Consider the following 24,058-nt stretch of genomic DNA (forward strand, 5'->3'; position numbering starts at 1 on the left):
ATGTTAATTCTTCACAAATTTAGAAACTGGAATAAGTAACATTAGGGCAGTTTTTGATTAAAATATTTGCAAACAATTGATTAACCGATCAGCAAGATTTGTGTTGATACTATTTGACTAATAATTTCAGCTCTGATTCAATCTGAAAAAAAAAGTCATTATTGGTTTTTCAACACAGACAATTTGACTTGTATGTGATATTATTCATTATTTATTTTTTGTGCCTTTTCTACTGTCACAAATATAAATGTTGAGTCGAAGACACGGATCAGCATCCAACTAAAACAGCTCAAAACTAAATAAGTCTTTACAGATGTACAGAATCACTGCATCATTTAAATGGCTCCTCTTTCGAGTCCTCCTCAACCGACGTATTACATCACTGCGATAAAACTACTTTCACTTCCATGTGAACATTAACTGATGAGCCGACGTGTTATTGTTCAGATGCTGCGTAATTCACTTTGTCCTGCACCTGATTCATATTCTCTCCCCATCAAATTCAATAAAACATTTCCATCATCCACACGCGGCTTCAAAATTAAATTTGGGCTTCATGACTGCCGTATTGAATGCATAATTAATAACCGAGCGACGGTTTCACAAAGCCAGCTCTATTTCTGTCCTTTCCACACACAGACTTGAGCAGCAGCAGTGCAGGTTCCATGATCTTTAATAAAAGGCACATGTACAGCCATAGTGAGATGAGTGAGTCCACTGGCATAGAGACGAAGCATTAAAACACAGAAATACAGGAAGTAGAGGTCAGGAGGAGAGAGCTCTATCTGCTTTACAGTAGAATCTACGTAACATCTTCTCGTTCTTGTTCAAGTAAGTCTAACACTAATATGTCGCTGTGTTATGGTAAAACTCCCCATCCCCCGCCACACACACACACACACACACCCCATCCATCACCACCCAATGTCTGGTCTTCCAGAAAAGTCCTGGTCGTCGAGCTCTGAGCGCACATGGATGTCCAGATCACCCTGAGACTCCGTGCTCACAGTTTGGGTTTTTTATTCCTTTGCTGTCGCTGACTCGTCCCCGTGGTCGGATCAGTCTGTTCGGGAGTAAAAATAGTATTTTGGGCTCCTGTTGTCCTCAGGTTTCCATCAGCTTCTTTATATTTCACACAAGGACCCAGAATCCAACCGGTGCTCTCATACCGGAAAACTACCAGGCCCCAGGTTGTCTGTGTGTCACAACGTTTGTTGTGATTTTAATGAAAAACTATTTTATTTGAGGAAAAATGGACCAAAACAGTAGGTTTCCCTTGATTTTTAACACTTGTAGTTTTGGATGATTGTTCAAATAAACTCAAAAAGGTAATAGGGCATGATGGGAAAATATATATATATGATTGTGTCATAAAGAAGAAAAAAACCACATATGGAGGCTGGAGTCGTCCTGCAGTGGCTGTTGTTAGGTTCCAACATTCCTTTGACGCGCGTCTTCCGCATTTCACGCTCGTACTGTCCGATTAATAAATGCCCAAAAAATATCTTATAAATAAAAAAGTTGAGCACATATTGTGTAAGCATCAGAATATCAGCAAAAGTAATCAAAGTGGTGGACATAGATTTTGTCACAGCCATAAATTGACACTGTAATGTTACAATGGGGCAAATTCCCAAACAAATTAGCAAGAAATGAAATAACCAGTAACCAGGAACTACCTTGATTAGTTCCACAAAATAAAACACAGCAATATGATATCAGCACTGTTCTGATAATGGATTAATCATTTCAGTCACTTTTAAATATGCCAGACTATCTAGTTCCAGGTTTTCAAATGTGAGGAGTTGCTGCTTGGTAAATAAAATATCTTTTGGTTTGTTGGAAAAACTGTCACTTTGTGTGGTGATGATTTTATCCAATAAACAATGAATCCATAAGTAAAATAGTTGAAGTTAAAACTAAAACTGACACACAGTGAACCTGGGGCCCCCGCAGGTCCATTCCAGTCTCGATGGTCCTGTACTTTAAGGATTGTACTGTGTTTAACACACACTCACATTACACTCACACAGGCAGCCATTCACACGCTACAACCCATCTTAAAAGGAAAAAAAGTTCACAGGTACTTAAATATTTCAGGGTTAAGAGAGAAAAAAAAAAGATATTAGTGTCGAAGGTTATATATAACCACAGCTGGAGGATTAAGTTGAAGAACTAAAATATGCATGCAGCCAACTCTCCTCTTGTTGAAATGTAAAAGAAGGTTGAAGTGGGGATGCCGACGCCTTTCGTCTGCTCTGGCCAAGTCTGAGAGCGTCTGCCTAAACAGGAAGTGACGAAACTGTGTAGAGCTGGGGGGGGGACACACACACACACACACACACACAAGCACACGATCATGCTCTCGAAACCCCTTCACATGTCTTCAGAACAGCTGATTAGATTCAGACGCTCTATATTCACATTATCACATGGTTTGGGACATTTGAACATGCAAAGCAGAGCGTGGGCCGCACCCCAGGGTCCGTCACATAACTCTCTGTGTCACTCACACACACACACACACACACACACACACACATATACACATACACAAGCGCAACAACTGCACCCAGCGAGTCCTGCTTTGGTTGGTGTGTGTGCTACCTTTGGCTGCGGGTGTCACAGGGTGAAAGGTCACACAAAGCCTGACCTCAGAGAGCCTCCTCAAGGTACACACCAACCGCCTCACAACGTCCCCTACCCCCGCTCGCTGCCCCCCAACAACCCCAACACCTGTGCCCACCCATCCAATATCAATGCCCACCCATCTCCATAGCAACGCACAGCTCCCCCCAAACAAGGGGTCTCACTATCTTGTAAAAGGAGGTAAGTGTAATTAGTGGCGTGTGTGTGTGTGTGTAAATATATATAAATGTGTGTGGAAGCGTGTGTACCCTGCGTGATTGTGTGTGTGTGTGTGTAGGTGTTAAGAGGTATCAGTGGTTCAGTGGTGTCTCTCTTTTATCTTCATCACATCCTTCCTCTCTGCCCCTCCTCCTACGTCACCATCCTTCTTCCTCGTCCTTTCCATCTTCCTCCTCCTCCTCTTCTTTTTCTTCTTCTTCTTCCTCCTCCTACTCCTCTTCTTCCCTCACTCTTTTATTTTTGGACTTGGAAGATGAACAGGCGCAGGTTGATGTTTTTGGCGGCCAGCAGTTTGTTGCACTCCACCGAATCGGAGATGGGCAGAGGGACGTATTCGGTCTCATTGGTGTCGTTGCTGAAGGAGTGGTGGTGGATGACAGGCTTGATCCGCACGTCGTCGTACGGCCCCTTCAGCAGCAGGAAGGAGCACTCCAGAGCAGAATTCACCTGCACACACAGAAACACTTTGTATCAGCCAAGACATCGACTCTACAGAACTGAAGTTTTGACACTGACGTCAGCAAAGGAGATCAGATGGGAGTCCACAGTCGTTTTTACCCATAAACACAAAATAATCTTTTCAAGACAGTCTCCTCATTTTATTATTTTATAATATTATATACGTAGTGACAATATTGATTAGTTGAAATCAAATGTATCTTTATTATTTCAATAATGCTTCTGAGTATGAGACACAGAACTGAAATGATCAGTCATTCTATCAATAGGAAACAAATATATCCTTGATAAACTAAAATCTGCCGATAACACCAGCCGTGAGAATGTACTGTTTGGGCTTTTCTGCTGACTCACATTTTCCTTTCCACACCCAAATTTCACCTCATCACAATTCTAATCAATCGTTCTGCTACTCTGTTATTGCCGGGACAAATTACCATGGCAACATAAAAGAAAAATGGCATCACTGAAGCTGACAGTGTCTTGTTATTGTAGAATAAAGCCAACATTTAAATTCATGTGACACTGGACATTTTCCATTCACATAATTCATCAATAGCCTGTACACGTCGGTGTCGTCAGTTGTGTTACTGTTCCTCTCTCCTCTCTCCTGTAGCTCCACCCTCATTCTACCAATCAGTCATCAATGAGTATCACCTGACCTGAGAAGTGAGGCACAAGCTCCTGTGTCAGGATGAGAAGAGGAGGCTTCCAGTGTGGGCACGGCTGGTTCTGCTTTAACATTGTGTTTGTCTTTTAATGTTAATAAGCCAATCGTTTGGGTTGTATTAAAGGTTTTCTGTGGTTAATTCGGGTCAGTGACTTTACGTGTTGTACACCCCAAGGGACTGCTCAAACGCGGGGCTCAACAATTGGGAGTTTCTCCAGGTCGGAACATCGATGAAGTGAGGTAAATGTTTGTGCATCTTTGTCTCTAATGACCTTTGCATTAGTGTGGGGATCGCCTGTTTTCCGGATCACTTGTGGCTGTAGCTGCGTGTAAATGCTTTTGACTGGGTGCTGGGTTCCTTTATAGTGATTGAGGGCCTCCTAATTATGTACATTTTATGAATTTTACTTTTGAATTGTCTCACTTGTGATTTTTCTGTGTGTGCATATACATGTATATTTAGATTAAATTTGCTTAGTCTTGTGATGTTGATGGTTTTGCCTGTTGAATTAGTATTTTGCTAAAAAGAAGAGATTATGTAACCATCTGTCAAACCTGAGTCTCTCCACTTTGGTGTTTTGACTGTCTTATTGTTGGTGGTATACCTGCTCACCTATGTAGGTAGATGTAGTAACATTTGTCCACCTCATGGTAGTAGCCATTTTGTGTCAAGTGGGAGTGGCACCCAGTTGTATGGCTACCTGTGTGTTGGTGCCTCATTTTCAATCCAGCAGCAGCAAATGAGTTGGCCCTCTTGTGTTGTGATCTTGTTTGTGCCACTCTTTGACTTAAGTGAAAACATAATACCTTTTCTTTTTTTTTCTCAGCAGTTCCCATTTTTTGCTCTTAAAATGTTTACATTTATACCTACATGCATACATTCAGTCAGCATTGGTCCACATGCTCATAAACTAGTTGTGCTTGTTTTTTTTAGAGATTTGCAAATGGCTTCTGTTTTGTACATCATGACTTGTTAACGTACAGCCTCAGTAATTATTTGCAATGGTAAAATACATTGTAAAATTGTCTTTTGCCAGTGAAGTTTAATACAACTTTATATTGTTATAAGGGTGGGGGTGTTTGTGTTCCTGTTCTTTGACCCTGTTCCTTTCTTGTTTCTCCTGTAGCTACACTCTGATTCTACCATTCATCAAAGAGGTGCACTTGACCAGGGAATGGGGGTCCTTTTTAAAAGGTTCGGACTTCTGTTACCATGCCGATAATGATCACTTCGTAAGCTACCAGATCAGCTCCAAACTCCAAACCAGACACTGGTGGACAGTGACTCATCTTAAGCCCTGAGAACGAGCTCCGAAAACTTTAAAAATATACACAGACGGGTGATGTGTTGTACCTTGCTCTTGAGGAGTAGCTGGAAGGAGAGGGTGCGCTTGCAGGAGAGGTTGGGGTTGCGCTCGGAGTCGTTAACACGGGCCTTCAGCACCCACGTCTGGTTGAGAACTGTGAAGCGCGGTGTCTCATAGTACAGGCGGGTGATGAAGTCATCAGTGCGGTACGGCCTGAACTGCACCTCTGGATGGACACAGAAGTGGAAGACAAGTTTTGGAAAGGTGAGAAGTGTCATGAGTGGGAGGGAAAGAATAAAAAGAGTAAGGAAGCAAAGTGAATCATACAGTTAGTTGTCTTTCTAGTTATCTTCCCTAAAGTTCACGATCATTTTGCCGCATTCAGCTCTATTATGTTTGTACCTGTAAACCCGATCTTTTCGTAGCACAGCAGGCTAAAGATGGTGTTGTAGAGCTGCATGTCTCTGCGGTGGCTCTGGTCCATCTCTCCCAGAATTCCCATCAGCTCTGTGCCAGTCTTAGTGGGATGGGAGCACTCGCCCTCATGTGCCGGCAGCTCGTGGAACGGACCTTTCCAAGGGCAGCCGATCCTCTTGTACTTACACTGTGTCACCCTGAAAACATGGAAATGAGTGGACAAACTGGACGGAAGGAATGACACGACTTTGTATAAATAAGTTCCTTCAAAGACGTGCCTTGTGATGAAGACATGCTACTTTAATGCACTGAGTGGAATGTACTAATATCAAAGATGATAATTAACATTGGACTTATGAGTGAGCCAAGCTCAAGGAAATAAATATCAATTACATCCTACACAGAGGTGCTTTTCACACAATACCAGCTACCTAATTCCAGTGAAAGTGACGTATTAATAATGTGAACGGTACAAGATAACTTCAGTAGTGAACTAAGAATAATTAAAACCACACGGACGATTTTCATCCTACATTAACAACCAGGATTTAATCAACCACAAGCAGCTGCTAGAGATTTAACAGGTTTTTTACCTGGATTCAATACTAGGTAGATTTTTGTAAAATACTTGTAATCACTTATGGTAGTTTCTCTAAATAAAATAGAGTTTCATATTCAAACGTGCATATCAAAGAGGTGCTGGTCTTATTCCTGAAAACAGTAAAATTACATTTACGTCAGAGGCAGTCAGAATCCTCACAGGAGACCAGCAGCACATTTATTTTTCTGCCTGACCTGAACAAAAACACCTGGTGACTGCCATGGTTGTCATGGCAACACCAGCACTGGCGCTGCTGTCCTACACGGGGTCACCTGTTGCTATAGCAACAACCCCATAGGATTTCCTGCATGCAAATTTAAACAGCCCAAGCATCACGGGCAACAAACGCATGCAGTCAGTAATCACATCAGCTGTTTCATCCGCTTTTATTGCTCATAAGTCACACGCTTCCCTCCGAATCTTCCACAACATTAACCTCATGTGACAGGAAGAGGGGCTGATCGGAAACACGCACACACTGATCACTGTTCAGTCATATTGTTTTCACTGTTAGTGTGCACAGCTTTCATTTTAATGTTTCTGTTTCACTTCTGTGAAACAGAAACATAATTTTTTTTTTTTTTTAACCACTGGTAAAATATCAAATGGAAGTTGTAAATAGAAAAATAAACCTTCATGGTGTACTACAATTCATAAAGACTCGTGGTCAATAGGTGAGTTTTGATATTTTGTCCAAGAACTTTAAAATCTTAAAAGTTGGAGATTTGTTTTTCCCAAAATAGAAGTATGCGATTCTTTGCAAACTTTATTTGAAAACTGGCCATATAATTTAGCAAGTAAAGGCAAGGGTCCCATTCTATTTCCAATACTGATTTAGTGAATGAATAAATACATTTTCTGAATTTATTCTAAAGGTGAATCTGCTGGAACAAACGCATAAATGTTCCTCCTGTTTTACACAATAATTTGATAGTTTTGACACATTTGTGGGAAAACTGAGGTAAATTTTGAGACACTTTTTCATCCTTACAATAGGATGGTAACAGACGTTTGGCAGATTTCTTACCTTGGGGAAAACAATTGATTTTCAATGGATATGCGAGTTTGTGTGTCTGTGTGTGGTGCATACCTGTCTTGACACTCCTCTTTCTGGTGTCTCTCTAGGCTGGAGCGGGGGAATTGTTTTAGGCAGAAGGTACATTCTGTTGGCAGCTCGCTGACAGCCTTCTCCACAGCCAGGTTCCTGCAGCACAGGTTCTTGCTGATCTCACACCTACACAAACAATAGAAAACCACAAAAAATTTGAGTAATGCAAGTGTTTAAATGATGCAAATTTGATTCTGAGGGTGGCTTCAGGTATCACAAGACAGGAACCACTCCATTTTCGTCTGAGATAACATTTATTAATATATGAATTTCATAGTTCCTACTGCAGAACAAAGTGAAGAAAAATCTTTATTTAGGATGTTATTTAATTTGACATAATGCATATGTTATTTTGCTGCAAAAGCAATTGTCTAATGCTAAAAGTATGTGGACAGGACAAATGTCTTAAATAACTCTTCTGGAAATGTAAAAGAAAATGCATACAATCAAAATATTAACAATATTTGAATTAACAACTATATAACAATCTCTACAGATCCACTTCGAGACTTTTATCATTAAATTAAGTGACCAAGATGCACTCTGTCATGCTCTGTATCTACATAGAATTCCTGTCTGCCTCGCTCAGGAAGTGTTCGTGTCTACAGGGAACTTTACCTGCAGTTGGGACACGTGGCCTGTTCCTCCTTGAGACGAGAATCAGCCAGGAGGTGGATAAAACAGCCTGCACACATCAGGTGACCATTGGTACACTGGTGGTGGAGAAAAGGTTGACGGGTCAATAAAATGTGATTTAAGTGAAAACATAACTGAGTTGTTGTTTTTTTTGTTTTTTAAATTGGGTAGAGGCACAGGTTCTGTGGCTAAAATATCTGAGCAGTACAAGCTGCAAAAAACAAAAGTTGGACAATTTAAGGGAGACTTAAACTTTGTCATGCCAAATGTTACGATTAAAAATGCCTGCATTATTTGTTACAAGGGGTTACTGTATTCAGATTGTTTTTGGGACTGCATGACAGATATTTTGTGAAAATGTTTGAAACAGGGACTTTAATCAAAATAGTATTTGTTGAAAATGTCATTAGGCACATTTCCGTTGATTTCAGTTTGGATTTATTATAAGTTGTATCAATGGATTGGATTAGATCCCCCAACAATAATTGTATAAAAACTGAATATGTACTTTATAATGGGGAGATATGTAGAAGTGTTTACCTTTCTATGTAAATGATGGCAAATGTCTGTGGGATTTGTGTGCCTATGTAAGGCACATAAGTGTCTATGTTTACAGCAGAATATTGTTTATGGGAAGAAAACTGTTAACTGTTAAATAACTTTTCATAATCTATATTGCATGTCACAACAATAGTGAAACTAACTGAAAAATCGTTAATTACAAGTGATTACTTGACATTGAAAACAGTTTGAGGCTATTAGGAGGGTAGTGGGCTGGGTTGAAGGACAGGGGCAGACTGAATTCAATAAAATTTAGGTTTAGATATGTGTTAAACCCTAGATGTTTGTGTTCTGGGAGTGGGGGGGCTGGCAGTGTGGTTTTGGCTGAGGGTCATTTGAGGATAATTCACAGTATAATGTTATGAACTGGAGCCTGCACAGCTGACCGCCAGGGCCTGGGTGTGTCTGGTCTCAGCCTCATGGCTCAGTTTACAGTAGACACTTGGGCCTGTGTTGGATCTAGTATCACTAAAAATACATGGGGCTGGCCAACACATTCAACAGGTTGAATCTGGGGTGGGGTGGGGGGGCATTCGGGGTTTTCTAGTGTGAGATCCAGCTGCTTTGCTGTTTAGGGGTAATGAGGAGTGGGGGGGTTTATGATTGACACCTTGTTTACCTGGTATACAGACGCCTTGGGCAAGTCTAGGCACACGGTGCAGCACAGCACTGAGTACAGTCTCTCCTCCAGCTTCCCTGACTCTCCATCGGGCACTTTCACCCTCTTCTTGGGTGGCTCGTCCGGGTCAGGCTCGGGCCCATCTCGTCTTATGCCGACCTCCTCCTGCATGGCAGCGACCCCGGCGACAGCCTCCACCGCTGCCCCCACGGCCCCGACCCCCAGGCCTCCCGAGGAGGAGCCAGGGGCGGCCGCAACGCCCACGTCCCTCTCTTCCAGCGAAGACATGGCGACGGGTGTCTAGAAAATGTTCGGGGTGAACCTGCAGCGGCCACGCTGAGCCCGAAATATTAGCAGGTTAGCTCGGGACTAGCTCGCAGCCTGTCAAGCTAACGGTCAGCTGACAGCTATGCTAGCGTTAGCCGGGCTAACGCTACGGCAGCAGGCTGTCAGACAGGAATGCGGGCTAACTTATTATTAATGCCGCCGCACACTGAGGAAGTTGAAAACGCGTAACAAGCGAATGACCGTGTAATAACAGGAGCACGAGTGAATATATTACAAATGTCGACCAGTAGCAGTTGACTTACAGTGAGGCTAGCGGACTGTGCGCTAGCTACGTTGACACAAACACAGCAGTCCTCTCGGGCAGAACAAAAACAACTCGGGCGTCCCTCAGCTGTTGTTGAGCGCTCGACGCCGTTAATCGCAATGACAGCAGATTACAGCCTCGTACCGCCGCGGCCCAGCTCGGCTGCTCGTCTACCGTCCCCGCTCCGGTACCCGCAGACTGTCCACGGCACCCACGGGACCTGTCGGCGATTCAAATCCGCGGCTGGAGACAGTTCTGTTGGAACTCGTCTCTCCGGCTACACAGCCATCTTTGTTTTTTTTTTGGTTTTTTCTCCCTTCCCTGTCCGTCTCCCCCGACTTTACCCTGCTCAGCCGCTCACCACTCCGGGTCAAATTCGCTACAGCTCGGGCAGGTTCTGAAGCTTTGTGTTAAGAAGTGAATCTGTCTTTTTGCTGCATGTGTCTGAGGCGGCCTCTCTCTGTGTTGCTCCAGCAGTGAACTGGCTGACAGCGGAATGTTTTGTTGTGGCAGATGACTTGGGGTATTTAAAGAGTTTTGAACTGCGCATGCGCACTGAGCACCTGCGGGTCAGTGTGTGGCAGCGCTCGAGAGGTGACCAGAACCTGATATGCGACAAATGTAGGCCCCTCCGCTGCAAGGACGCCTTATTGTATACTTCCACAACGCGTATTAGCCACATCTGTGTGTTATAACACATTAGTAACACTCTGACAACTTTAAACAAATACTTCAAAGCAAAAATCCCCCTGTTTATACAGCAAAGTGGTTCAACTGGTTGCAGGGGACTATGTGTTTGTGTGTCTGTCTTCAAATGAATTTATGCTGATGTTGATCCAAGGAAACCTTATGTGCCCTTGATGACCAGAGGTGTTTATAAGCCTTTCCATCCCTTCACTGCCCCAGTCAGATGTGAGGTTCAGCCGCCTCAAGGGCAGGGAGGGGGGCCGGTGCCTATAGGATGGGGGGGTTGTGTGAGTGTACTCGGGGCAGGATGTCATGAGTTTCAGCTGTTTGCGATCGGGTGGGACAGGACTAACCCCTCCCATTGGACAGGCAGATATGTCTTATTTGGTGTGCGGGGAATGGCAAAGGAGCCATACCACCCGCAGCTATGCACACACAGGTTACACAGGAGCTCTGTGTGGTCGCACACTGTGTCCTGAATGCTGAGCAACTTCCATAATTTACCACTGGATCTAACCACAGAGTGCATTCTCAGAATATTAGCACAGGACACTACTTTGCAGGTTGTTTGTCATCACACAGTTAACAGAAAGCTGTGGTGTGTTACAGGCCTTTTGAAAATGAATGTAACTAGGGCTGCGAGCAGTACTGTGCGGGCCCGAGCACTTGTGAACTCGGGACCTGATGCGGTCGCGGGGGAGGGCGAACAGGGACCGGGAGAAACGGCTACGTGTTGTGTGCGTTTTGTGCACCGCTGGACAACGCCCACTAATCACGCATTACGGTCCACGCAATCCAATTTTCACCGTGTAGACCACACGGTGAAAATTGAATGTAAATCAATTAAAGTTGTCAAACGAGGCTTACCTCCTTTTGGCAGTAGGTGGTGCTATCACTATCCCTACAGACAGACTGACAGATCGGTTCAGGTCAAAAACTCTTGTTGCTCTTCAGATCGTATAAATCTTTCACCTTTGCAACAGTCTAACACACCAAACGAATCTATGACCACTGGCACTGTGGCTATAAAGCAAACTTACAACAAGGAATTCTTTGCTTAATAAATCCTTTGAAGTGTTCTTTTATAAACCGCCTGGCTGGAGGTAAATTCAGAAACAAGTGTTATTCTTACACAACATGGGTTGTTGTTTCTGTTGCTTTGGTCTGAGCCGGCTCAGTTTTTATCTTGTGCAATATTTTATTTCGGGGTCAGTGCTCTCCACACTGATTTGACATTCATCAGTTTAGACTTATGTGCTGCTTAAAAGGACATACTCTGATTATAGCCTTTACTGTATCAAGGTGGCCCCACCTTGCCCCCCTTAGCAGCGCCACTGCACTGAGGCGCATTACTCCGCAAATCAACAAGTGACTCTTCACCTGCAATAATCACTCACTTTATGAAAAGTTGCTGAATTTATATTTATGTTCCTGGATAAATGGGGCGTCGCTTCCTGTGCGACAGTGAAGTTAAAACCCAGCGTTGTCATAATCCGCGGGAAGAACGTGTGTGTGTGTGTGTGTGTGTGTGTGTGTGTGTGTGTGTGTGTGTGTGTGTGTGTGTGTGTGTGTGTGTGTGTGTGTGTGTGTGTGTGTGTGTGTGTGTGTGTGTGTGTGTGTGTCCTTCTGACAAAGTTCGAAATGGTTGTGGTCAATGGACGAGGACATTAAAGTGTAAGATGTGCAAAAAACAAGACATTTCCGGTTGCCACCAGGGGGCGCTGTGATTTTAAGTAATTATTTCTTTGTAGATGTCATCGGGCCGGGACTTTTGTCATACATGTCCAGTTTGGAGTCAATTGGACCATGTATGTCCGAGATACAACAACCTCGTGTTTTGATGATGATTCATTAAAATTTGACACCACGCCACAGTCACACCGTGTGACAAAAACTCACAATTTGAGTTAGTTTTAATCTCAATCTTGTTAAAATGACACTCACCGAATTTGAAGTCGATCTGATGAAAGCTCCAAAAGGAGTTTGTTAAAATACACAAAGTGCAAAATGGCCACAAAATCCAAAATAGCCATCTTCCTGTTACTTTAATCAAATTGGTACTGGAACTGTTTTTTTTCATCCGGTCATGATACACGTGTACCGAAGATCGGTTAAACCAGACGAAATTGCTGCAATTTCGGGGGCGCTGTTGAGCCATTTTGCCACACCTATTTCAAATTACTCCAGAATACGTACATTTTCATCAGGCCTGACGTGCCCGTGAAGTTTGGTGAGTTTTTGAGTATGTTCAAGCCATCAAATATGCGATTCATTTGCCTGAATAATCAAATGAAAAGCAATAGGGCCTTCACACTGTCGGTGGAAAGATGGCAAAAGAGCGGTAAATATGGCAAAGTGTTACTATGAGCAAAATAAAGTTATCTTTAGCTTATGAACATGTAGTACACTAATGTTGCTAGTTAAATGATACAGACTTCTAGGAATGGACTATAGGGCAGATCAGTGTTGTCACACTAGCAATCAAAAATAGATACGGCAGGAACATGATATCTTCTCAAAGGTAAACATGGTTGGCCTGAAAAGACAGATGGTCGACCAAAACAAAAACACTCCAGACATGTGCTAAAACATCATCACATGAATACACAACAGCATTAGGAACAACAACAAAATATGTTTAAATATCAGACGATCAAGTGTATTCCACTCATTTCAACAGTGTTCAGTGTCCCATCCTCCTCTAGATGCACACACACCTTGGTCATCACAACATTTCATGATCGATTTATGACTACTCAGGGTAAATGGATTACACACATTTATGAGATTTATCTTCCCCCGTGAATCAGGTGCTATTCAATCCCCAGAGAGCACATCACATTATCTGTGGGGCCATTCAAGGATTCAGCTGCCAAGAAATCAGCTGCATTGTCCGTAACAATGAAAGTGATGACCCTGATCTAATCACACAGTTAAACACGAGATTGACAGTCAGGTCAGGACAGTGTGTTTGTGTAGGTGGGTGGATGACGGCGGTGTGAGGCCTCGGCTCATCACGGTGATGAAGAAGATAAGGAAGCCGCTGGTTGGGAGGCTGGGTGGTGTTGTGGTGAATCTGGAGGTGTCTGCTGGTGGCTGTTTTGTTGTGACTGTGTCTTAATGTGGGATAGAAGTTCAGTTTCTGCTGCAGGGGCACCAAGATGACTGCCTTCAACTCCTGGGCTGATTGGGCTTCCTGTTTCGCAGCCTGTGTTTGACACCTCAGGGCCTGGATCTTGTATTTCTCGCCTGCTGGGCTCCCTGCTGGGTGTAGACATGCAGTCTGATTTCTGTTGACGAGATGTGTCCTCAGTCTTTGTGTGCACTTTGATCTGTGTAGATATGGTGTGAACTGCACTTGTCTCTGTTGATTGTTTGTCCTCATCTTGCCCTCTCCCTGTCTTCATCTCAGTTTGTCTCGCATCAGTTCTGCTGAGCTCTTTGTGTGTCATTTCTCCTTCTCTGCCAGTGACTCCTGATCTTTTGTCTGTTGTTGTTTCTGTTGCTTTGGTCTGAGCTGCTCTCTGAACTCTCTCTGATTCTGCACTAGTGTCTGTGGTGTTCCTCTGTGTTTTGTCTGTGAGCGCCCCCTGGCTGTAAACCGAAGCCATAGCCTCCACCCAGGGATGCAGCAGGGTCTGCTCAGCTGTCAACCTCACTGTGGGATCTGGCTGAAGCAGAGCTCTGACAAGACCTCTGGCTTCTGCACGCAAACAAACATACACACAGAATAGCAAACAAAAATAGATTATGTATTAGTGTGATTGTATGTTTAGGCATTTGTGTCACTACATTTCTGTGCTTCTCACCCTCTGAGATGGGGTCCCAGTAGGGGGACAGGAAGTGTAGTTCCCCCTGTTTTATTAGCTGGAACAACTCTTCCTGGTCCCGATCCCGACTGCGAAATGGGGGGAAGCCACACAGCAGGATGTAGAGGATAACACCCAGAGCCCATACGTCCACTTCTATACCATAACCTGTGCGGCAAATCACAAACTCTTTTCAGAATAAAAGTATACTTAAGTGACAAAACAAATTGGAAGTATAGTATAAACAAGAAAACCCATATACAGTGAAAAAATACATGTTTGTAGTATTTGATTCTGCGGCAACAGCACTGACCTGTCTCAAAGAGAATCTCTGGGGCTACGTATGTTGGCGTTCCACATATGGTGAAGACTGGTTCAGTTACAACCATAGCGAGACCAAAGTCTCCCAGCTTCAGCCGGCAGATGCCACCTGCCACATGCTCTATCTGAGAAATAACAGGAAACAGACAGAAATGGTCAGTGAGTGAGGGAAACATGAGATTACAACAAGTTAAAGCTGAATACTTGCTAACTCCCTTTTCTCAGGCCCCTTAAATGTGTAAATCTATAGTCTATATGAATATATTGTATGATGTATAATAGTTACACTTGTGAGATCATAATAAATGAAGATGGAACACAAATTGGCAACCAATCATCTTGTTTAAAAAATATTAAAGGTACTACGTTAAGGATTTTAGATGTTGTCCTTTGGCTCCCCCTACTGAGCATATAAAAAAGAGACAGGAGCTAACCAGTAGACATGGATTAACACCCACCAGCAGGTTTTCTGGTTTGAGGTCTCGGTGGACAATGCTCTTGACGTGGATGTAATTTAAAGCGTCACTCATGTCTGACACCATCAGTCCCGCCTCTGCCTCGGAAAACTTCCCCCGCTCGCTGATGGCCTCAAACAGATCCCCCCCCGTCACCAGCTCCATCACCAGGTACGAGTGACTGTATGTGTGGTGGTTAGCGAACAGCCGCACGATGCGTCTGTGACACAGGCTTCCCAGGAGGCTCAGCTCGTTCTGCATCATGTGCTCCCGACCGATCAGCTTGGAGCGTTCGATTATCTTTATGGCGAGGGGTTGCCCGGTGTCACGACGGCGGCACTCTCGCACCACCGCAAAGTTCCCATCTCCGACCACACGTCCTATCTCGTAGCAACGCTCAATATCTGACAGGGTGACGTCGCTGCCGTCTGAACGAAGGTCAAAGGTCGTCGCCTGCTGTGCGTCTTTCCGTGCCGGACCCACATCGGGAAGTGGTTTTAAAAGGTGTGACCGTGCCAGACTCTTCTCCTCATCCCTGTTGATTGTTTGAGGAGGTGGAGGGCTGAGAGGAACATCCACCTTTCTCACCTCTTGTTCTATATGAGAACAATTTTTTTGCTTTCTCGCCACCGGAGGAAGTGGGACCCTCCCTGACAGGGGATTGACCCGTTCTGTCCCCTGATGTTTAGCTCTTATCGCTAAGCAGTTCTCACACAGTGTAGGGGAGGGTATTTCTGCTTCTCTGAGACCCTCCTCATGTTTAAATGGACCAATGATGGAAGGCTGTCGCTCTCTGACCCCGCCCCTCACGTGTAACCTCTGCAGGTGGTTGGGAAGGTGAGCTGGTTTTCTGCAAGAACTCTTTTTGTTAGACTTCTGGACATCTGGGTGATAATTGTCAGGGTAGTGGGCGTCTATATTGTGATGTTTGTGTGTATTAGTATGATTTTTGACGTGTGTATTTGTGTCCTGTTGTGTCTCTTGGTTAGTGTCGTTGCTCTCTGCCCCCTCGCTGTATCCGCTGTCGGCCTTAGCAGCTTTGTCTGGTGCTGGGATAAGTCTTTTCACCCAGGCCCGGAGAGCGTCAGCTCGGTAATGGGAATGCTCTGGAAAGAGCTCCTCCAGAGCCTCCTGCATGCTGCTCAGCTCTGGACGTGCCTTACCCAGCGCCAGGAAGGCCACCTCTCCTCTGAAGAAGTCACACACACCTTTCACCTACCAAAATAAAAGAGAAAGAAATGTCAACAGGTCGGGGGAACATATTGTATTTGGACAACAAGACGATTAAATAAGAGCCCACCATTTTTCGAATTTTCCTTTTTGTCTTTTTCCAGTCTTTTATTGTAATTATTTAAGTAAAGAAATAACAGATGGGAATTTTAGCCGTTGTTCTCCAGAAGTACTGTCTCGAGTGGCCTGAAAGGCATAAAGCAGATAAAAGAAGAAGAGATGTGTAGCTCAGCCTCAGTTGTGTACTGAAAAAAGTTTTATTTATTTTAACACTAGAGTTTGTTCTCATTTCCCACTCTTCAAATGCCCCCACGGAGAGGACGACCTTTCTAGTTGCCCCCAAATAATTTGATTTTCAAAACAATCTTTCAGGAGCTTTGAAATGATACTTCTTAATCTTCATTAGGCCAGTGTCCACATTTCTTTTTTTAGGCCCCTGTGTTGTACTTTATCTTTCCAGTCAATAGATGGGTGTCAAGTGAAGGTCAGTGCATTAGCTGGGGGCCCATAACTTCAGGGCCCTCAAGGTCTAATGTCTACTAGTAGTGATTTTCCTGTAGGTTAATGTTGTGGGTTAGGTGCTCTCACACAATTAAGAGCTTTAAGGTGTCTCCTATTTTATTAGATCACCCGAGGCCCTGTCATAAAGAGGCTCCTTGTGTCTCTGTATACATAGTAGAAGGGGGCCCATCAGTGCACCTTTGCCCCGAGGCTTTACCTTGCAGGTCAGTGTGACTGCGGCTGAGCCTCACCTCTCGTGCGTGGGTCGTGTAAAGGCGTGTAACTCTTGCCCTGTGCCAGCGAGGAAATCCCAACGCCTCTGAGATATCCAGTAGCAGCTGCTCGAAGGACACCACGCCCCTGCGGTTCAACAAGACTGTTACCTAGAGACACAAAAATCACAGCTGAGTTCTGAACATTGGTATGAATTGCTAATTTGGTACCATTCTCTGATAAAGATACATCATAAAAGGGATAGTAGGTACAACTTTTGGGTTCTCCATCCTGACACAGTCTTTAGCTGTCTTTAGCCCTTTATCAACAAAACGCTTCCAATGGACTTAGCACTTAGTTAAATTCTTAACTTCATCTGTAAAGCATATGAACCAAAATCCATATATCAACATATTATTTGCATTTATTGATGTTTCGAAAACCAGTGAGGTCTCAAACATTTAGAACTGAATTTTTACCATTATTTCACAACCTGTCAACTCAAAAGTTGTTCTTATTAATGTCTCTGACTATTTTTAAAACCATTTATTTACCTTCCGCAGTGTACTCCGACCACTGGGGTGGACGATGGTGACCAGATGCGGCCTCTCTGCGCTCTCCTCTGCATGGCGGGTGTGGAAAAGAGGCAGATGAGTGGGAGGAGGAGGAGGAGGATGTAGGAAGTGGGACCTATGGACCTGCCCTGCAGGGTGGGGGCGGATGGGCCATGGCTGGGGTATCCCACCAGGACGCTTCAACGAGGGAATGTTAGGAGGCGCTGACACAGGAGGGAGAGAGAGGAGGACACGGGTGGAAGAACAAAGACAGAACCCAAGTGCTGGATTATTCAAAGTGGACTTAACAACAGTGACGTCAGCCCCCCACCGATGGGTTTCTTGTACACAAAGTAAAACTCATAAGTAACACGACACCAGTTCCTCGTCCCGTGTGAGTGTGCGTGCATTTGTGTGAAAACAAATCCGGCCGATCAGATTTGAGTGTTTTCCATCACACCGAGTGCAAGGGCCATTTGAGATTCCTCAAGCACCTTGGTCCCTGCTGGCTGAATTATTTAGGCTTCCTTAAGTCATGCAAACACGCAGACACGCACACACACCTACACAAAGGTTGCTTGACCTGGTTAGGGCTCAGCTGAATCTGCATGATTAATGAGGCATTAGAGACACAGAGCATCTTTGACGTTTCACTTTCTGGCGCTGTGGGAGACGGAGAGATGTTATCTGTCCAGTCGGTCAGGGTTCGATTGTTTTCTGTCTGACAGGCCGGAACAACAGACAGAAACACAAGACCCTGTACCTCCAACATGACCAGGCCCTCCACTCCTTTTTAACAAGACACCACTCACCCCCTGAGAGTGACCAAAAGCACACACTCACACAGATAGAGAGTCACACACAAACACACACTTAACAATAAGGGTGGACTCAAAAAACCACCATGGCTTAAACAGCTCATAAAAAAAAAAACAGCTGTGGCCAGTCAAGAAAGAATGAATCTGGCTTTTTGTGGGGAGGTCTGGAACCTTCAGGGGTCTGGGTGTGTGTTTATTATGGGACGGGGTCTAGAAAATAATTTCAGGACCAACAATCTTACTTCTTCTACTTTTAGCGAATGGCTTTTAATTGATTGTTTAGTTTTTTTAACCATTATTGTTCCTTTTAACATTTTCTTATGCCATTACTTTTGAATATTTTTTCAATTTATCTGCTGTCTTCGATTTTAGATTTTGTATTATAAAAATTAGCTGTCTGTCTATTATTATCATTATTATAAAAGATGGCATGTCTGTGGTTTAATACAGGCCTTCCTACTCATAGACCATTTTGAAATTGCACTTTAAAGCCAAATAAGTCTGTTAATTTATAACATAGTCTTGACTGTGCCAGATGTTTGGGTTTTAAATAATTTGAAGTGGAAGTAAAATCCGTTCAGACGTGTCTCCATCAACTCACCTGCCATTCTCCATTTAGCGTCATACCGGCCTCTCTGTGACGGCGTCATGTGTTTGCAGAGCAAAGCACCAGCGCTGCTCTACTAACTCACTGACACTTCCTCTACTTCACTTTTATTCCTCTACAAGCAGCGGCCATGTTCTCCTGCTGTTCTCCTGCTGTTCTCCTCCTGTTGAAGCGGGATGCGCCGCGAGCTGACCGGACCTGCCGGAGCTACAGCGGTTACCATGGCGACACGTCAGGTTGAAAGTTCTGAGGAAGGAGGTGTACCGGAAACAGTGAGTTCACACTCAAAATAAAAGCACAACATTAAATTGTGAGTGTCCTGTGATATCAAGCAGCCTACCTTTCTGGATCAACAAGGGGTTGTTATCTATTTTCTATTTTTAATAATGCTCCAATCTTGTCTTACAGACCTACCGTAAGCTAGGAAATGACCTGCTAAATTCATGAACGTTGTATTTTGAAGGAATTTACCGGAGCAATGATGAGAAGCTGAGTGGTGTGTGTGAGGAGTTAGTGGTGAAGGTTTTCAGAGGGGCAAACGACACCTCTCCATTAAGGTCACTGCTACACAATAAACACATGTTAGAGCAAACAGACACTGGGTCTGGTTTCCTTAAAGCATGAAAGTGATGTTGTAAGACTGTCCAGGATGACATGCCATTTCCCATCAGTAATTAGAGACTAATTACAGATGCTTATTTTTATAATCAGCCAAAAAAAGACCTCATCACAATTTGTTTGTTCTTAACCCCCAACAAGAGCAAAACAAATACCAAAAAAACGTAGAACCCTCAGAGAGCCACATGTGACGGATCCGTCTCCCAGGATTGACAGAAGTGCAATAGATGCCGTGTGTAACTGACCACATCAACAAAATAACAGTATTTACAACTTCAAATTACAATCCATTAGAAGAAACAGTTTGTAACATAATAGAAAAGTGTGTCAATGTTTAAAGTATTTGTAATGTCTGATAGAGTTAAAGGGAGCAGCAATGACAATTGAATTGAGTTCACCAGTAATGGTGTCAGTATCTATGTGAGTAGGCGTATTGTATGTCAGTTCAGATGCCACCACAATCCATCATCATGATCCACCACCACAATCCTCGATAAGCTGCCATCACGATCCGCCATCATGATCTCTGATTTTCGATCCATATATGCTGATATTGGCTTTATTATACGGTTTGGATACATGTTGCAATGTCAGACAACAAACAATACATCATGAACAATTAACATCACTAAATGTCTTTCAGCAATAAATACATGAGCAATAATTTCCTAAAGCTCAATTAGGATAAAACCGAAATCCGTTTAGTTGGCCCAAAATCGAAAAGGAAATAATCTGGATCAGCTAACTCCTTAAATTAAATCCGAAGTTACACGTCTAGGTGTTATCTTAGACTCAGATCTGAGTTTCAAGGCCCACATTGACAAGGTGACCAAAACAATAGAAATATAGCAACAGTTAGGCCATTTATAAATCCGACAGATGCTGAAAAGCTGATTAATGACTCCATTTCTAGCCTCTGGAAGAAAACAATAGAGAGACTCAGCTCATTCAGAACTCCGCAGCTCGGCTTCTAACTAGAACCAAGAGGAGAGAAAACATTAGTCCAGTCCTAGCTGATCTGCACTGGTTGCCTGTAACACACTGGATTGACTTTAAGGTTCTCCTCCTTACATACAAGGCTCTGAATGGGCGAGGACCGAGTTACATGGCTGACACTCTTTTCAACTATGTCCCCTCTAGAACACTGAGATCAAAAGATATAAGATATAAAAACTTTGAAGAACATTTCATCACTCAGTTCGCTCTTCCTTCATTTACTGTCAGCTCTTTACTGTGGCTATCTTGTGATGGTTCATACACTCATTAGTTAAAAATGATTGAACCTACAAACACACATCTTATCAATCGTGTGTTTGTAGAAAGTAAAAACTCCTCCAGGTTGAAACCAACATATTCTCGGACACAGTTCAGAGGACAGGACTCAGTTGTGTGTGATCACCCGTAGCTACTGCCCTCGTTAAAAGCTTTTCTGTTTGAACTGAAGAAGGAAAAGAAAACTGAAGGCTCAAACAAAACCTTTTATATCACAACAACTGGAGGAAAGTTATGGTGAAAAATCACAGTGACAGCAGGGAGAGAGGAACTGCCAGTCTCGAGGGCCGTTACCATAGTTTCAGTGATGGAATCCAATACTCTGCTACACACACACACACACACACACACACACACACACACACACACACACACACACACACACACACACACACACACACACACACACACACACACACACACACACACACACACACAAGCAGGCACACAGAATCCAGTTGATCTTTTAATACACTGCCCCCCTGTGGCTCTGTCTCCAAGGATACTGTTAATATTGGATCAGGAAGTAACGACTCCTCTTGTGGCTTCATATCCTGGACTCACCACTGAGACTTAACAATGTGTGTTTGCTCCAGTGAAAACCAACATGATCACAACTGCTGATCCATAATGATTTAATGTCTTCTTCCACACATCTTGCCCTTATTCAAGATCTTTTTAAAAATCTGTTACTTCAAGCATTTATAATGGATGTTTATACACCTTAATAATACTTATAACTAGAGAAAGTGGGAGGACAAACAAGGAGAGCCTGTTTTAATATTTATTGGTTTTAGTGCGCTACCATTTTAGCATTCATAAAGTTATATAAACACACTATAATGTAATCATGCACAGCTTTATTTATTAATGTGTTAATCAACAATTATAACTTGTCCCCTAAAGAGTTATTGTACATAATTACAACTGTATTTTACTATATTGATGATTATATTAATTACACAAATTTATTTATTACATATATCAGCACTTATATCTACTTAAATACATTATATTTTAACGTATTGTTTTAAGCTTATATATTGCTTACAAATGCTAAACAGGGGGACTTAAGCTTTTATAACTGAGCATCATTTTACGTATTATGTGGTGTTTTATTGTCATTTTGTAATTTTGCAGCACTGAGTTGTCACACGCATACAGAAGTGGGGATTTCATGTCTGCAGTATCATGCCCACAACTGCTGAATCGATATGGGCCTGGTGCACTTACAGTGTCCAGCCAGCAGAGGAGGCAAGTGTACGTGCCTTTTATCCCTGCAGCTGTGGATGAGTTATGGGTGTCACTCCGGCATGGGGATCCAGGGTGGGGCCGAGTGGTTAACTGGAAGAGCCATCTATGAATCATGCTCATTTGACCTTATGTAATAGTGGCATTCAGAGGGAGAGAAAAGGGCAAATGGGCGACAGGTGCAGCCCCCGATAGCCAGCACCCTTCAGGGGCCTCAGAGCTATATCATAAAGTCCCTGGACCTGGGACACTGCAAGACACATCTGTTAGGATAAATCAACTTTCCATGAAATTTGGTTGGTGAAGGAGCATTATCCAAGAACAAAAACATGCCGTTATAGTGCAGATCCGGATCAGGGGGCGCCTCCAGAAATGTCACTCTATTTAACATTGTGCGTTCATTGATTTCTCAGAGAATAATCCATGGATCTTGATGTAAAAGACCAGACATGTTTAGGGGACTGATCTTTATGAGTGGGTGAAATTTGGTGCAGATCAAAATAAAAAATCTGGATCTAGTGAATTTAAAGGTTGTCTCATAAGGGGATTGTAGTTGAAGTAGTTGTTTGTAGTTTTTTGTGTGTACTGCCATTGTTAAATGTACTAAATGTATGTTCATTATATGATCTTGTCATATAACCAGATTTATCAAGCTGTAGTCTTGTCCACATCTGTTTTGGTCTCTTTCACCAAGAAAAAAAAAAAAGGAAATGTGACGGACTGATTCAACGCAGTGTCCTTGAATAACTCTGTCCTTCTGTGTTTTTTTAACGTGTTGCCGGTGCACAAGGTCAAGGAATGCAATGAGATTTCCATCTGCAGAGGTAACACAAGACACACACACATTAAGGCGATGGTGCAGTTGTTCGGTGCATGCCAACAACTGCTACCACATAAATAATGCTTGTCTTCACATTTGGTCTAACAAGGTCTTAATTCCTCAGAGAGCCTCACTGTATTGGACTGTTTGAGCACTTCAAGTTGCTGTTTGTTTATAAAGCACTGAGAGGTTTGGAGCCAAAGTACATTTCTGATCTTTCTGCTATGTTATGAACAATCCAGACCCCTCAGGTCGTCTGGAAAAGGTCTGCTTTCTGTCTGGAGTCAAAAACAAACATGGAGAAGCAGCATTAAATAACCCTAACCTCAAAGCTGAAGACTTTGCATCTGTCTGTTAATAAATCAAATTATTCTTACAGTGCATTTTCAATCTACCTTTTGCGTTTCTATGACAACTGAAGGTCACCACAGATTCTCTATCATAGGGTTAGAAGTTGGAAGTGGAAGGTGAGGTGAGGGGTATTCAGCTGCAACATGACACTTCACCACTAGATGTCACAAAATCCCACACACTGAGCCTTTAAATTTGTCTTGTATTCAAGCTCCATGGGAGAGTGAATGCAGATAAGTGCAGCCTGCGACGTAGGGAGCGGTTCTGCAGAGTGAATGAATAGAGAAGGGAGTGACAATGTCCAGATGTTAATTCATTTGTATCGTTAACACAGTCACACACAGATGCACAGGAAAGCTATGTAACAGCTGGAAAGACATTTCAGCATTCCTTGGTTTATGGCTTTCCCACCCTCCTCTGGCTGTTCTGGGATTTAACCCTGTTCTGCAGCACAGGCCCATCGGGTTTCTGCATATGTCAGCCGAGTGTATATTTGCACACACACACACACACACACACACACACACACACACACACACACACACGCAAACGCACACGCACGCCTGCTTAGCTGAAGTACTGTTTGTTAAGGCCAAACACAGTCTGGACGGTATAGCAGCTGTGATCACGTCTTCAGGTCAACCACCTCAGCAGCAGTCTAGCCTGAAGAATTGATTTTGTCATGTACACACAGTTCAAAGTTAAACTCAATG

General features: G+C 43.3%; 2 protein-coding genes across 2 annotated transcripts; both read right to left on the minus strand.

The window, feature by feature from the left end:
- Positions 1 to 655: 655 nt before the first annotated feature.
- cyhr1 (cysteine/histidine-rich 1) lies at positions 656 to 10,355 on the minus strand. Its single transcript, XM_035182505.2, has 6 exons — positions 9,247 to 10,355; positions 8,049 to 8,143; positions 7,413 to 7,556; positions 5,707 to 5,918; positions 5,352 to 5,530; positions 656 to 3,315 (listed from the first exon to the last, which is right to left on the minus strand). The coding sequence occupies exons 1-6, from the start codon at positions 9,532 to 9,534 to the stop codon at positions 3,103 to 3,105; spliced, it is 1,131 nt and encodes a 376-aa protein (XP_035038396.1). The 5' UTR covers positions 9,535 to 10,355; the 3' UTR covers positions 656 to 3,102.
- Positions 10,356 to 12,420: 2,065 nt separating this feature from the next.
- On the minus strand, positions 12,421 to 19,266 carry dclk3 (doublecortin-like kinase 3). Its single transcript, XM_035182503.2, has 7 exons — positions 19,028 to 19,266; positions 17,609 to 17,832; positions 17,093 to 17,224; positions 15,114 to 16,325; positions 14,648 to 14,780; positions 14,335 to 14,502; positions 12,421 to 14,228 (listed from the first exon to the last, which is right to left on the minus strand). The coding sequence occupies exons 1-7, from the start codon at positions 19,074 to 19,076 to the stop codon at positions 13,540 to 13,542; spliced, it is 2,607 nt and encodes an 868-aa protein (XP_035038394.1). The 5' UTR covers positions 19,077 to 19,266; the 3' UTR covers positions 12,421 to 13,539.
- Between the last annotated feature and the right edge of the window lie 4,792 nt (positions 19,267 to 24,058).

The sequence above is a fragment of the Hippoglossus stenolepis genome, chromosome 17 (assembly GCF_022539355.2).
Source record: "Hippoglossus stenolepis isolate QCI-W04-F060 chromosome 17, HSTE1.2, whole genome shotgun sequence".
Lineage (NCBI taxonomy): Eukaryota > Metazoa > Chordata > Actinopteri > Pleuronectiformes > Pleuronectidae > Hippoglossus > Hippoglossus stenolepis.